At 39.9% G+C, this 16,549-nt stretch overlaps 2 protein-coding genes across 2 annotated transcripts; both read left to right on the top strand.

Moving 5' to 3' along the window:
• Nucleotides 1-3,769: 3,769 nt before the first annotated feature.
• On the top strand, nucleotides 3,770-6,694 carry LOC140949233 (E3 ubiquitin-protein ligase TRIM45-like). The gene has a single exon (XM_073398460.1). The coding sequence runs from the start codon at nucleotides 4,000-4,002 to the stop codon at nucleotides 6,169-6,171; it is 2,172 nt and encodes a 723-aa protein (XP_073254561.1). The 5' UTR covers nucleotides 3,770-3,999; the 3' UTR covers nucleotides 6,172-6,694.
• A 7,017-nt stretch (nucleotides 6,695-13,711) lies between these two features.
• LOC140949234 (E3 ubiquitin-protein ligase TRIM45-like) lies at nucleotides 13,712-16,064 on the top strand. The gene has a single exon (XM_073398461.1). It carries the CDS (start codon nucleotides 13,725-13,727, stop codon nucleotides 15,891-15,893), a length of 2,169 nt encoding a protein of 722 aa, XP_073254562.1. The 5' UTR covers nucleotides 13,712-13,724; the 3' UTR covers nucleotides 15,894-16,064.
• Nucleotides 16,065-16,549: the final 485 nt, after the last annotated feature.

Here is a 16,549-nt window from a genome sequence, read left to right as displayed (position 1 = left end):
CCATTCAAATCCCATGCCGTCCCTTTATTTGACTTCTATAATGTTCTTCCGCTGACAGAGTTTTCTCTACATTAAATCCATTTGTATCATAATGCATGACGTATTGATAACAAAGCACCCCATAATATCTCCAATTTATTTACTCTCGCCTCTGACGCACATCATCGTAACACTAGATTTCCTCAGGCTGCTGGCACTTTCGCCATACAAAATTCGAGAACACAGCTGAGCATTAAGTCGTTTTCTTGCTCTGGTACTAAGGCGTGGAATTGTATTCCTCTTAACATTCGTTCATCGTTAAAAACAAATTTACGGCGGCAATTCATCGACAACTTTTAGATATTCTGTTGTTTGAGTTTGATTATGTTGACAAGCTTACTATTACCTCTAGATTTAAACTACTTTGAAGTCTGCGATATTTCTCATTTGTTTAATATAAAGTTATAATATTTTTCTTCTCTTTTTTTTTCTTTTCCAACCCTCTGTTAATTTTAGTATATACTATATGTAAATAATATAAATTAATATTTTATCTGTGCCTGACCCGCCCTCGATTAATGTTGCGGCTACTTTGCGGGTCAGCACTATTGTACAAATTTGTATGTGATGCAAATAAAGGTTGTAGTTGTTGTTAGTGTAATGTGTGTTATTGCGTAGTGGCCTGTTGCCGGCTATTTCTGGGGTTCGGTCACTCACTAATTCCGTGGGATACCTGTGGCACTCCCACGGTAAAAATCCGGTTCGGTTGTACCCAAAATTGCAAAGCCAGCCAATAGGATTGCGTAAAATCTTTATCGATTATCTCTTCTTCCAGGCCGACCAATCAGATTGTACAAAATCTCTATCGATTTTTAATCGATTTGCTTCCTCTGAAGAACGTTGAAATCAGAACGTTCCATGCCAAATTTGTCGCGCTTGAGTTTTCCCACTCGTGGTTTAGGATGGCATGCTAACCAGCGAAATCCTTCGGGATACTGGCAAGTCACGAAAGGCGACCTAAGCCAAATTATTTCTTTCCTTCATGATTCTTTTTTGTTTAGGTATAGCTTTTTCATAAGGTTTTAGTAGCGTCTGGTTTGCGGGCCGTGATTTCCGATAGATTTTTCTATTCGGAGTTCGCCAGTTTTTGCCGAGCACAGCTAGAGTTCAGTTTTTTTCTTTTCTTATCGAAAACACCTTGACGATGGGAGGTTAAATCGCGTAAATTTCAACTCGTACCCTTGACGATTGGCGTTGAAATCGTGAAAATATTGTCCTCGTCGATCGACGACTCGCTTCGGCATGGATTGGACTTCAGGATGGGACACGGATCAGGACAAGAGTAAACTTATTACACCTTGGAATCAGGGATAATCATTGGAACTATGTTAACTTTGAGACCTTGGAAACACATTGCAATTAATTTTTAACCGTAGTAAGAGCATCTTGGAATATTAAACTTTCATCTTGGATTAAAACATTGGAGCCTTATCGAACTTTGTAACCCTGGGTTCGACCCATAAAGCAAGCGGATGTTTTGGTTTCTTTTGTTCAGGGCGGATAAAGGTAGGGCGGTGAAACGAGCGCGTCCGAGCAAAAAGGTGTGATGCAGTGGACTGGGACTATGTTTAGAAATGTTGCTTGTTTTCGACTTCGGTCGGGGCTTGCGATGTGGTTTGTACATAAGACACTGCCGCTGTCACTGAATTATGGCGCCTTGATAATTTGTTTTCTTGCACTTCTTCCTCGTTCCTTTGTGCTGGTACGCTGTCTCCGAGAGGCAAATGTTGCTATTTTTTGCGGGAGGTTTAGTTGCAGTAGACAAACATTTCTTTCAAAGGGTTTCTTTTATTACTTCCATGACTCTACCACTGAATTATATTTTCGTTCTGCTACTCGCCAACCAAAACAAAAACAACTAAGTACTGTCTAAAACACGAAGGAAAATCTCATCCATGTCATCCATGGCAAAACTAAAAGACAGCAGATCGTGTTTCATAACTAGATGACGTATATTTTATAAAGGCGTGCAGCTCGTGCAAGGTGAAATTATGCTAATTTCAATCACCATCATCCTTCTTTTTAATTTTGAAAAAACTTCTCATACGTCTTTCTGTTTCTTCGAAACTTCAAAATTAGTTTCCCCTCAGTTTTTACTGTTTACCTTGTTTTGTTTTAGAGAGAAAAACGGAGAAAAAACCCTACAACTAACCTCAATAAATTTTGTTTACATACGGTTGCCGGATTTGCAACGCATTGCGCGAATCGCCATGTCGCGTTACAAACGAGAAGCAAAGTTTGAAGAAGTACAACGCCACTATATCAATATATATCAACCTAATTTTTTGTTCTGTTATATAAAATTTATCCCCCTTTAACATATGTAAAAATTGAGGTTAAGAAGTGTTAAGCTTTTGCAAACGAAACGGTGAAAGACGATTAGGTGATATTTAGTGGAAGAAGGAGGTATTCAACACTTTCAAATTAAACTCAAATTTTGGCATTATACGACCAACAAGTTTGACCTGAGTTTGACCTATAGACGTACAGACACAAACATATGAAACTGTTTATTGATATTGTTATGAAACGAATTTATCTATTTAACACTGTAGCCTGAAATTACAGGAAGAAAATAGGATTTCCGGTTTGCAAAAAGGAAAATTTCGCCGGCCTTCAAGCGCACCGGAAGCGCGGAAAGAGCGCTCGTGCCAGTCCTACTCCGCATCACACATTAAATGAAGAACGGAGTGCTCGTTTCACCGCCCAACCTTTATCCGCCATGCTTTTGTTCCATTAACCTAGATAGAAAGCCATTATGCTTCCATAGACCAACGCATCCGACGGAAACGACTTTAGGCGTCTTGTTTATTAGAAAATCAGATTTTACAAAGGAGTCCGCCTTTGCTGTTGCTGTTTATTATGGCAGGCCTCCTGTTCTTTATCCCGTGGTGCAAAATGTACACAGCAGAACGTTTGGGTATTTTTCTGTTTTAGAACCTTTAATAACTCGATTCTCATTCTGTACTAAGCTATAAAGCCTACGTGGATGGGGCTTGAAAGAGAACAAGCTATAAGGGAAAAATATCCTCTCGCGCCTGAGCAGTTCCCTCTTTCCACACCTCGTCAGTGTACCTGCTACACATGCGCCAGCTCATCTCAATGAGGGGGTTGGCAAAAGCTGCCTCTAAAGATGATAACTGACAAGCTTAGCGAAAGAGAAAAAGGCCATTACAAAAGCTGATTATGGCAAATTCAGCGCCGGATTTGCTGTTGCAGTTTTCTTGGAACAAAAGTCCTTTTAAACCTAAGGAATGCTCCATTCCTTCAAAGTTTTTAGAAATGATCTAAAAGCTCATCTGCCAACATCCGAGGCCTCAAAGTGACCTTCTGCTACTAGCTGTATTTTTTTTGTTCTACTTCTTTTAATTTTATCTATTTACCTATTTATTATAGATATTATATATTTGCTTCTTTTGCCACGTAACTATAACCTCTAGTTTTTAATGTATGCTCGCCAAGTTATTTAATTACTGGTCAGAGGGTAAAACGATTAAAATTTTGGTTGGCTGTCCGCAGAATGCAAATTGTTTTAATAACGCCAGTGATACATTTCGTAATACCTATGAATGGCGTGAGTTTCCCCGGAATCACGCGGAAGAAGAGTAGGTGTCGCTAAATCCTAAACCACGAGTTTTGGCGGAGAAACTGATTATAGATCTAAAATGAAAGAGTGTTTTCGTCTCAAATCACAACGTTTTGTACGCAGTTTCTTTGTTTTTCGCAACTTGGTTTCGAATTCAGACAAGTCACGTTGATAAGGGGGCAAAGAAGGCCTTTGCATTGAAACCTAAATAACTTCCGCTCTTAGTCTAAGGTCAGACGGAAGAGCAATTTATGAAAAGCTGGTTGGCTGTCTGCAGTACAATGTAAACTGTAGTCCCATATGTGGTTCAAGTTACCGGAATCACACTGAAGAAGAATAGGGCGTATTCTGTCGTTTAGAAGCTTAAGAAGCTAATGATGGAGTCCCCACTAAAATACATCAAAGAACAGGTTACTTGTTCAATCTGTCTGGATACTTTTACCGATCCCAAGACAATAACCTGCCTCCACACATTCTGCTTTGAGTGTTTGAAGAAACACGCACTGATCAGCCAAAGGAATAGAAAATTTCTTTGCCCCGAGTGTCAAGCTGAAGTCGATCTTCCCGAAGCAAACCGTTTTGAAAAACTTCCGACCAGTTTTCATCACAATAGTCTACTCAGTGTTCTCACCATACGACAGAGCGGCAAAGGAAATGACATCAGTTGCGGCATTTGCAAGAAAAAGAGTGCGGAGATAAGTTACTGCTTCGAATGCGCTAAATTCATGTGCAGTGACTGTGTAAACGCACATCAACTGTTTAGTCACTTTACAGAAGGACACAAAGTGACGCCAGTCAAACGGTTCCAAGCTGAAGACTACGAAGCCCTGATGAAGAGGAAGTCACTATGCTCCCAGCAGAATCATGAGCGAGAAGTTACCAGGTTTTTCTGCCACAAATGCAAACTTTGTGTTTGTCAAATTTGCATCACTACGGATCACAAGGCACACGAGGGTCATGATGTGGAACTGTTGGACAAAGTGGCAGACTGCGAGAAAACTAATATCCTGATGAGAACCGAGATATTAAAGGAGAAAATCAAGGTTTTCAGCGATGCAATTTGTAAATATGAACAAACAGTATCTGAGCTGGAAACAAACATCGCTAACGCTAAACGTGAAGTTTCCCAAACAGCCGAACAAATGATCGCCAAGATTCGAGAACACGAACGTCATATCATCACCACACTCGACAACACGCGTGAGTCAAGGGCGGATAAGTTAAACTCTGCACAAACACGAGTTCAATCCTTGCTAAAGCAGTTTAACCAAGCAGTCAAGTTTGCTGAAAATCTGATTCAAAGAAGCTCCAGCTCAGATGTAATGCACAGCAAGAATGATCTAGAACAACGATTTGAACACCTCAACAACACGCCGATCCCGAAACTTCCGGTGAATTCATTTGTGAAGTTTTTCCCTACAGAAGGGGAAAATTTGACCCTCGGTTGCTTAACAACAAGTGAACCAGTGGTGAGAGTGAATAAAGATTTCCAAGCCGGTGTTGAAACAGAATTTGAGGTCAATCCAGGAATACATGAACTACAAGTGTGTGAAATGAAAGTGGTCGTGGAACCCGCTGATAAAGCAGGAAGTTTGATAACTTGTGAAAAAGATGGAATTTTGCTGGCGAAGTTAACACCTGAATTTCCTGGTACCTTACAAATCTCAGTACAGATTAATGGTAAGACTGCAGCCAGTCCTTACACTGTCCATGTGAAACAACGGCTTATTCACCTTGTGAAAGAGTTGAGATTGAAAGAAGAAACGTTTCAAAGCCCACACGGGATTGCTGTGAACAGAAAAGGTCTAATCGCTGTTGCTGACCAAGAAAAACACCGTATCCTGATAATTGACATGGAAGGAAACTGTGTAAGAAAAGTCGGCTGTTATGGAAACAAAGTTGGACAGCTCAACCGTCCAACTGACGTCACATATCTAAATGATGATAACATTCTTGTGGCGGATCAATTAAATCATCGCATTCAACAATTTAACATTCAAACAGGGAACTCTGTGAAAAGCTTTGGAAAGAAAGGGACAAGGGATGGGGAGTTTCAGAACCCTGTCAGTGTTTGTGTAGATGATGTAGGGCGTGTTGTTGTAGCTGATGGCTTAAACAGTACAGTCCAGGTTTTATCACAGGATGGTGAACTTTTGTTTAAACTTAAAGACAGTGGACCAGAAAAACTTGACCGTCCTGTTGCATGTATTTACCATCAGAACAAGTACATTGTCTCTGACTGGGGTAATGATTGCTTGAAAGTTTATAACAAGTCAGGGAAGTGTTTGTACAAGATAGACAATCAAGGCAAGGGTGATGGACAGTTGTGTGGTCCATGGGGACTGTGTGTCCAGAAGTGTGGCAATTATTACAACCTTATTGTATGCAATGCTGGAAATGGTCGTGTTGATCAGTTTACACTGGAGGGGAGTTTCACTGGAAAAACTGTTCAAAAGTTACAGAGACCTGCAGCAATAACTGCAACATCAGATGGACATATTTTTGTTTCAGACTGTAAAGCCAATAAGATTCACATCCTGAAATAAGCAACAAATTGTAATAGAGATCTCAGTATGATACAATATAAAAATAAATGACCGCTGAACACAATCGGTCAGTGGGACTTTCAATGACAATGTCGGACAAATGTTTCTTAGAGGGAGAAGTGTGACAACACAATTTCAGTGAAGCAATTGCAAAGCATAAGAGGACAAAGTTTACCAAAGTTAGAGGATAGTGAGTACACTATGAGTTATAAGGCGGAAAATAAGTCCCATTTTGAAGACAATTTCATAAGGCTTGATACATAATGTAGTTGTGTAAGTTTGTTTCTGATATATAAGGTGAACTGAGAAACGCTCTTTCTACTATTTTTAGAGAGAGTGTCACTGACAATTTTGTTGCAGTTTGGAAATCCAAAAGACAATTCACTCGTCAAAAGCAAATGAAGCATAATTAAAAAAAAGAAAGAAAAACACAACTTTGGCACTAATTAATTCACTTATATTTTTGGTCAAAGCGCGTGGCCAAAATTGTTTCATAATTACGCAAACTTTTCTCAGTTTATATTGTAGATGAACGGGCAAGGGCCAATTCCAAAACACAACACGTGAACTCACAATCAGCAAATGTTTTACTATTACCAAACCCAAAAAACAGTAAATTCCTACAAAGAGCGAAAAAATAATAGTTACAATACAGAAAAACCACTTTAAGGCGACTGCAAAATGAAATTAATGAAAAAACGATGAAAACGAAGCTGCTTACCAAATGCTGAGGATAACAGAGTCGGTGGTCAGGGCCACCGAGGAAAGAGATAATCTACTTCGACGAATGATGTTACACTAATAGACACGTAAAAAACTGGTAATAAATAGGGGCGAGATAACAAACTATAACGAAATTTACATACAGCACGTAACAAAGGAGCGTAATTAACAAAATACCGGAGAGCGAAAAGTAAAAGAATACACGATAACAAGTAAGTGAGAAAACGAAAAACAAAAGGAAAAAAATTGCCCCAACAGTAGACTAGTTAGGTCTTTTAGGAGTGTCTCCAAGAAATCCACTTACACAAAATCACAAGGCTACGCAAAATCTGACTTAGGAAATTTTCCGTAAAAGTCGAGATCGTAATAGGCAGTTATACTTTTTCCGACTTCTGGCATCATGACCGACCTCCCCTCTTTTTGATTTCTATCTATATCGAAGAAAGTAGTTTTTTGGTACGTCAATTTGATTACTATTTTTTGTGCCTCATATAGTACACAATAAAAATTTATTTTACTTCCTTCACCTTGCTTCACTGGTGATCTAACAGAACTTTTTCATATCACTGGATCAGAAAGGAATATTTTTATTTTAGCTGTTTTGAAAAATGGAATTATCGTCCAGACGTGCTGCCTCTTTTAATATCGTAAAACCTATTCACATCAGAGCTGCCTGTGTGGATCCACATCCCTTGAACCGCTAGCTTGCAAGGAAGCTCTCCATTCGAGTGGCGAGGGAAGCGAGCAGCGAGAGAACGCGCGAGGAGGGCTTGATTGCAGGCTATTGTACCGCTTGTAAAGTCATCAGATTAAACGGTCATTAACAACTTGACCAACCTGTGCAAGAAAAGTTCAAAGATAATAAAAACGACTCGAATGAACAAGAAGGCCAAACCCTTTTCAAATTGTTTAGAGAGGACCCAAACGCCCACTTCCTAAAATTCGAAGCTCCTGTAACTTCTTGATTTTTTTACTTCTTTTATTTATACTTACTACCATATATTCACGTAAATAACTTCTTGGTTTTTAATTTATGTTCGCGAAATAATTGAATCAAATTAATACTACAGATTACACACTGCTGGCTGACATTTGAGAGGAAAGAAATGGAGTTCCCAATGCACTGGTTTCCGGCTCATTGTATGCACTAGGTCCTCGAGAGCCGGATAACAACGGTGAAACTCCGGCCGGCGTACACATTCTGTGCATGCAAACGTTTACTAAAAGGATGGTTTGAATGGTAGGGTGTTCAATGCAAACTGATAGCCTGTAAGTCATTTTGGACAAACTTGTTTTCAGATTCGAGTGGGGCGGGGGGGTGTATGACTGAAGTCGCATCAGGTTCACATCTATTTGAATCCAGGCCCGTAGCAGGGGGAGGGGCAGGGGGGGCTCGAGCCCCCCCCCGAAAATTTTCAGACTTGACTTAAATTCTGCTTCAAAAGTGGAATTTTTCTTCTAAAATGGACAGCTGTCAATTGAAGTTAAAGTTTCAAAGTATTGTCGATGATACTAAGATTATGTACTGTTGTTCTTCTGTGCAATTTGGAATTGTGTAAATGAACGAAATCGTATTTTTGCTCTGCCAAAAACAACCAACAGCTTTAAAATATCTGCTTATTAAGCATCAAAATAGTCAGAAGCAAAATGGATCGAAATGCACCAATGACAATCCCTGAACTTGACCTCTTGAACTTTATTGGTTTCGTAAGAGGTCCGCCAGTGTAAAACATACTACTGTACTAGAGTAAAACTTAGGGTTTTGCGCGTTTATATTCAAAGTCTTACAATGTCTTCGCAAGAGCCGCCGAAGGGACCGAAGCAGGGGGGGGGGGAGTTAATGTAAGCCACTCGCTCAGCCCCCCCAGTCATTTTATACTTGCTACGGGCCTGGAATCTGAAGACGAGAATTGCTTTTCATCTGACCAAATTGGCGATGACGAGGAAGATAGAAGCGAATGATTCAAAAAAGAAAACAATGATACCGAGTTCATTTCCTGCCTGCTAGGAGAGCAACCTGGGGATGAAAATGGTTCAGGCGTTCCGCTTAAGTGTTTTGAACACTAAGAAAGGGATTTGCCTTCCAAGAGTCCTGGAGAAAAATGTAAACCTGGCGTGTACGGACAAACTGCTTTCGCACGAGACAAAGATTGTGAAAAAAACTCAGAAGAAGTGTGCATCATCTCAAAACTATGATTTAACATGTCATCTGCCAACGAATAACTGTTTCCTTGATCATGAGAAGCAGCTTGTTGGCTTCCGGCTTGGTGGATCTCCGCTTCATTCTCATTCTGCTCATGTGACCATTTGTTTGGCTCTTCGTGCTTCAGGGACGTGGTACAAACGACTTCCTCTACAGGTATAACTCTTCGGTTGATTCTAAGCCACACACAACCTTCCCTTGCTTTATTATTTCTTCCTGACAATGAGTCGGCTTATTGTTCTTCATAAAACGTTTTTGTCAAATTAACAACTTTTTTAGGAATGGACTTTTCAGAGGGCTCTTTGAAAATATTTTCACAGTTTCTAAGCAAATTAGAATCAGATAGATCAATGTCACGTACTGTTTTATTAACGATTGAATCGCTTTTATCGAAACATCGTTGCCTTACAGAATCCTGTTGCGTGCAAAAGCCATCACTGTCAGTTAAGTTCAAAACGTTATCAGAGTGGTCAGTGTTGTTTCTTTTCGCAAAGTCTTTAGTATTGTGCTCGTTATGCTTTAGACACCTCTACCTTTTTATGAAGGTCAAATGCACCAGCGGACCTCATAACATCGGCAGGTGCCAACGATGTTTTCTGCGATATAGTTTCGCAATCGAGCTCCATATCAGCCAAGAAAGCGTCTAGATCTTCAGAAGAGGGAAAATCAGTAAATTATGTGTAATCCTCTTAAACAAATCCATAAAGGACATCGCTGAAACTAACAGTCTGTGACGTAACTATCTCATCGGGCGTCTTCTCTTCTGACGTCATGCATGGTTTAGGTCTGGTTGACATTTTGGAATTTATGATTGGCTGAGATTGTTCTTTCGTTTTATTTAAAGCATCCAGCTTCAAATCAGCTAGAAATGCACTGAGATCCTCTGACGAAGGGAAGTTATCGTACTCTGTTCATTTACAAGAAGCTTGCCCTTCTTTGCAGATGTCAAGTTTCTCGGAATTCAGTCCCATAGTTTGAGAACTTAGCTGTGTAAAGCGAGGCGAATTTGAGTAATTGCTGCTGGTGTCTTTCTCCTGAGATGAAACTTGATCACTTCCATCTAAAATATAAAAAGAAAACACCTATGACCAACTTATGGGGAACCAAACTAAATTTTACATATACTAACATAGGATTTTTATCGACACCGAAGTACCTACACTAAAGGTCGATTTTGATTAGAAAGCGAATCTGTGTTAAAATCAAATTCAAAGTTGTTAGTCGCAAGGTTCTATTCTTCCTTCTTAATACTGGTATTATTTCTTGGGCGAAGGTGCCGTGCCGAACTAAATTCAGGAATTAAGTTCGACAAAAGCACGGCAGAAGCACGGCGTCTGAATCAAACTTTTGAATTAAGTTCGGCAAGCAATTAAGTTCGACAAGCTCTGCCGTGCTACACGGCTCTGGCACGGAAGCGATTCAAACGTCGTGCTTCTTCTGGGAGAAGAATTGTTACGAGTCATCTGTAAATCCTCAATTAATTTGGTTCGACTCTGGCACGACGTCTGAATAAAAGTTGTTTTCCTGCCGTGCTACAGTCGAACCAAATTACATTTAAGTTCGGCACGGCAGAAGCACGACGTCTGAACTGGGCCTCAGAGTGAAAAAAAAAACATATGCTCGGAAAAACAAAATCGGAGTACATAATAATAATAATAATAATAATAATGTTTATTTCTTATATTGCGCAGTCTAGCATGCGATAAAGATATGATCGAGTGCGCATTACAACACTAAAATCTTAAAGTAATAAATGGCTAGTCCAAATAATGATAATAATAATAATAATTTACAATTTTCGAAAAACAATAAAAGGAAAATATGAGTTAATAAAAGAACTAACAAAAAGCTAATTTAAAAAGATGTGTCTTTAGTAAAACTTTAAAAATGTTCAATGATTGACATTGTCTAATTTCTAGAGGGAGTCGATTCCATACTTTGGGCGCAGCATTTTCAAACGCCCTATCCCCGAGTGTCTTTTTTGTTCTATAGGTATTGTCCATCAGGAGTATGCCCCGGTATGATCTCAACTGATACCGCGAGCTCTCTTTGATTTTTATCAAGTCTAAAAGATATTGTGGTGCGACGCCGTAGATACATTTGTGAACTAGCATTGCTATCTTGAATTCTATTCTGTGGGTAACCGGAAGCCAGTGCAGGTTGATCAGGGATGGTGTGATAGGATCATACCTAGATATAGTACATACCAGCCGAGCTGCCGCGTTCTGCAGGCGTTGCAGCTTACCAAGATGAACAGCGGGCGTACCATATAATAGACCGTTACAATAGTCTAATCGTGACATTATAATAGCCTGTACAATGGACTTCCTATTATCATATGATAAATACTTTCTAATACGCCGGATGTTATGTAGATGGTAATAAATATTCTGACATATGCTGTTAATATGTGTGGTCATATTCATGTTTGCATCAAACCAAGCACCCAGGTTTCTAACAGAGTAAACCGCAGAAACCTTTACCTCACCTACTTGCAAGTCACTTATCATAACCTTATTTAACTGTGCGCGTGTACCTATAATAAGAAACTCGGTCTTAGCATCGTTCAGCCGAAGTTTGTCTTGGACCATCCAGGTTCTTATGTCCCTGATGCAAGCTTGTAGAGCGTCAACAGCATCCGTCTCAGTAGCAGAACCATCCGGCTTAAATGAGATATAGAGCTGCGTATCATCAGCGTATGCGTGAACGTTAGGGAGATGGGATTCAACAACATCGAAGAGCTTACTTGCGTACAACGTGAAGAGCAAGGAACCAAGACATGATCCTTGAGGTACCCCTTGAGGCAGATCAAAGTCACTCGAATAGCTCCCGTTAATCAGGATTCGCTGTTTCCTGTTTGATAAATACGAGTGAAACCATTTAAGAGCGGTACCTGTAATTCCATACGTCACGCACAGGCGATTCAACAACACTTGGTGATCAATCGTGTCAAATGCTGCACTCAGGTCTAGCAATACCAAAAGAGTAACTCGTTGATTGTCCATTGCAGCTAGTATGTCATTCTGTATCTTCAATAGGGCAGTCTCTGTGCTATGACCAAGTCGATAGGCTGACTGGAGGATGGGATACAAACCCGACTGAGTAACGTGATCGGTTGTCTGATCATAAACTGCCCTTTCAACCAATTTAGAGAGGTATTGCAGATTACTCACAGGTCTTAAATTGGATAAGGAAGTCCCTTGCTTGGTCTTCTTCAGTCTTGGATCCACAAGGGCCGTTTTCCAATCAGATGGAAAGTGTCCCAAGGAAAGTGAAGAATTCACGACATTAGTGATGATGGGGAGAAGCATATCGGACATGCCGACTACTAAATTGGTCGGCATAGGATCAAGTTGACAGCTTTTCTTCGATGATCTACTGACCAGCTTCCTTATATCTTCCACAGAATACGTATTGAAATGATCAAGTTTCCTATCGCCTGTAAACACTTTATCCTCAGCCACCGCCCCAGGATGAAGAGTACACGCATCAAGCTCTGCCCGAATCTTTGCAATCTTACGGTCGAAAAACCGCCCGATATCGTTGGCTAAGATTGAGTTGTCCGTGTATTCTGGAAAACACAACTCATTCCTAGGAAGTAACAATGATCGAGTGGCCCTGAATAGCTTTCCTTGGTTTTCACTATTGTCGTTCACAAAGTCTGAGTAGAAAGCACGCTTAGCCCGTGTACTTAAATAAGTAACGTGGTTCTTGAGTTTCTTGAATGCCAACAAATCTTCCTGTGATCGTGTTCTTCTACATGACCCTTTCTTCAACTCTCGTAGAATTGGTGACATAAATCCCAACCAACCCGGAGACCACTAGCAATATAAGAGACATCTTAATAAGGAAGCATGCATTTATTAATTCAAAAGACAATACACTACCAATGTATTGAACTACATCGACAGTTCACAACTGATACAGGCAACTATTAAGTTTGAACTCAAAAGTTAAAGTTGTGATGAGGAATTCGTGATCCTGCCAGACTGCATCTCAAAAAAAAAACAATGATTATTCAGTCAAACGATGCGGATCCATAATCAAGAGTTTTCCATTTGATCCAAAACCTGCCGTTATCCTCACACTATCTTTCATTCAGAAAACAAAAAATCAAAAGAATGATTGGAAATTGTGTCAACCTCTGCTGCACCATCAGAGGGTAAGTACGGCTGGCTACCTGAAATATAGGGTTTTCTAAATGTCTTTATTGTAACACACACGGAATGAGATAATACTAATCAGAATTCTTTTAAGGTTCAAGGTCAGTTACAAAATGGACTTTTGGACTTGAACAGAACCACTTGCATTATGAATCCCTAGTGAAATAATGTTTACTGTGTTATACAAATGTACCCGTCAGTGTGTGCAGTTTCTTTTGTTTTGGTCAAAATAATTTCAGACAAGTCACGCCGTAACGACCTTTAAAGCTTCTTTGAAACTTCCGCGTTTAGACTAAGGTCAGAGGGTGGAAAGATTTAAATTTGGTTGGCTGCCTAGCTGTCGGCAGGGAAATGCAAATTGTTTTTGTAATAATAGCTAGTAGTGCTTTATATGCTCCAAGTTTCACGGAATCACACTGACCTGAATAGGGTGTGTTCTGTCGCTGTAAAAGGAAACTCAAACGATGGAGTCGTTGTTAAAGAATCTTAAAGAGCATGTTACTTGTTCAATCTGTCTGGATACTTTCACCGATCCCAAGACAATAACCTGCCTGCATACATTCTGCTGTGAGTGTTTGAAAAAACACGCTCTGATCAGCCAAAGGAATGGAAAGTTTCGCTGTCCCGAGTGTCAAGCTGAAGTTGATCTTCCCGATGCAAACTGTTTTGACAAATTACCGACCAGTTTTCATCATAATAGTCTGCTCAGTGTTCTCGCCATACGACAAAGCGGAAAAGGAAATGATATCAGTTGTGGCGTTTGCAAGAAAAAGAGCGCAGAGATAAGTTACTGCTTCGAATGCGCTAAATTCATGTGCAGTGACTGTGTAAACGCACATCAACTGTTTAGTCACTTTACAGAAGGACACAAGGTGACGCCAGTCAAACAGTTCCAGCCTCAAGACTACGAAGCACTAATGAGGAGGCAGTCATTTTGCCCGCAGCAGTATCACGAGCGAGAAGTAACGAGGTTTTTCTGCCTTAAATGCCAAATCTGTGTTTGCCAAATATGCATTGCTACGGATCATAAGGCACATGACGTGGAACCGTTGGAGAAAGTAGCCGACGGCGAGAAAGCCAACATCCTGACAAGAACCGAGGTATTGAAAACAAAAACAAAGGTTTTTGGCAATACCATTCTTGAATATGAACAAACAGTACTTGAACTGGAGACAAATCTCACTAACGCTAAACGTGAAGTTTCTAAAGCTGCCGAACAAATGATCGCCAAGATTCGAGAAGACGAGCGGCGAATTATTACCGCCCTCGAGAACATCCGCGCGTCAAGAGCAGATAAGTTAGACTCTGCAAAGGCACAAGTGCAATCCTTGTTGAAGCAAATCAAGCAAGCAATCGAGTTTGCTGAAAATCTGATTCAAAGAAGCTCCAGCTCAGATGTAATGCAAAGCAAGAATTATCTAGGACAACGATTTCATCATCTTGAAAACACACCGATCCCAGAACTTCCGGTCAATTCATTCCTGAAGTTTTATCAAACAAAAGAAGAAAAGAATCTAACTCTTGGTTACATAGGAACAAATAGTGAACCAGTAGTAGGACTGACAAAAGATTTCCAAGCTGGTTTTGAATCAGAGTTTGAAGTTCACCCTCAAATACTTGGAGAAGAAGTCTTTGAAGTAAAAGTGCTTGTGGAACCCGCTGAAAAAATAGGAAGTTTGACAACTTGCGAAAATCAAGATGGAGATTACACCGTGAAGTTTACACCTAAAGTTCCAGGAACCTTCAACATCATAATAAAGGTAAATGGCAAGGAGTTTGCAGGAAGTCCTTATAATGTGAAAGTAAAACAACGACTAATTCAAGTTGTGGGAGAGGTAGAAATAAAAGGAGAAACTCTTGAAAAGCCATTTGGAATTGCCGTGAACAGCAAAGGACAAATCGCTGTTGTTGACGTTGAAAAACACTGTATCCTGATAACTGACAAGGAAGGAAACTGTGTAAGGAAAGTGGGTGGTTATGGAAACAACGCTGGACAGCTTAACTATCCAATTGACATCACATATCTAAATGATGATAATATTCTGGTAGCGGATCACTGTAATCATCGCATTCAACAATTTAATGTTCAAACAGGGAACCCTGTAAAAAGCTTTGGAAAGAAAGGGACAAGAGATGGTGAGTTTCAGCACCCTGCCGGTGTTTGTGTGGATGAAGAAGGTCGTGTTATAGTTGCTGATTATAATAATTACAGAGTGCAAGTTTTATCACAGGCTGGTGAACCTTTGTTTCAATTTGGAAACAGTGGACCAGAAAAACTAAACAAACCCATTTCGTGTATTTACCATGAGAACAAGTTCATTGTTTCTGACTGCCTTAATAATGGCTTGAAAGTGTTTGATAATGCTGGGAAGTTTTTGTACAAGATCGGAGAACCAGGCAAGGGTGATGGACAGTTGTTAGGGCCTTACGGACTTCGTCTTCAGAAATGTGGCAATCACCATAATCTTCTTGTTTGTGATAGAGGCAATGGCCGTGTTGATCAGTTTACAGTGGAGGGCTGTTTCACTGGAAAAACTGTTAAGTTACAAGACCCTATAAGAATAACTACAACACTGCATGGACTTATTTTAGTTACAGACTGTAAGACCAAAAAAATTCACATTCTGAAATAATTAAAAAGCAACAGACTGGATAATCAAACAAATATACATCCTGAAATAAGCACCAAAAAAGTAAAACGATAACTTGGTATGGTAAAAGGAATAAGTAAATAATAGCTGAATGCTTTCAATAAGGAATTGACTTAAGGCAATTCCCACAATATAATATCAGCGCTGAAGAACAAAAATGCTTTATATAAGGACAGACTTGTGTGACAAAGTCAGATGGCTCGATGAGGTTTCAAAAGTAAATACCTCCTAAGTTTGAGCAGAAACTACGTTTCCATTAACGAAGATACTAGCTTATCTTTAGCTACTTTAGATTCAAGGTTAAATAAAGTATATTTATGTATGTGTGTATGTTTGTATGTATGCATGTGTGTATGTATGTATGTATGTATGTATGTATGTATGTATGTATGTATTAACAAAGATTTGGAAAAATTACTAGCCTGCGAGCAAATCCCCCACTCCCATACCCTCGAGAGCCCTAGGAGAGCTTGCTGGCAGGCTAAAAAATTACCACCACACCACAGTTGTGTGGTCCATGGGGACTGTGTGCCCTCCAGAAATGTGGCAATTATTAAAACCTTATTGTATACAATGCTGGCAAAGGTCATATTGATCAGTTTACACTGGGGGAGGGAGGGAAGGGGTGTTTCACTGGA

This window comes from Porites lutea, chromosome 9, assembly GCF_958299795.1.
Source record: "Porites lutea chromosome 9, jaPorLute2.1, whole genome shotgun sequence".
NCBI lineage: Eukaryota > Metazoa > Cnidaria > Anthozoa > Scleractinia > Poritidae > Porites > Porites lutea.
Note: the sequence above shows the minus strand (reverse complement) of the source record. Positions and strands in the feature narration are given on the sequence as shown.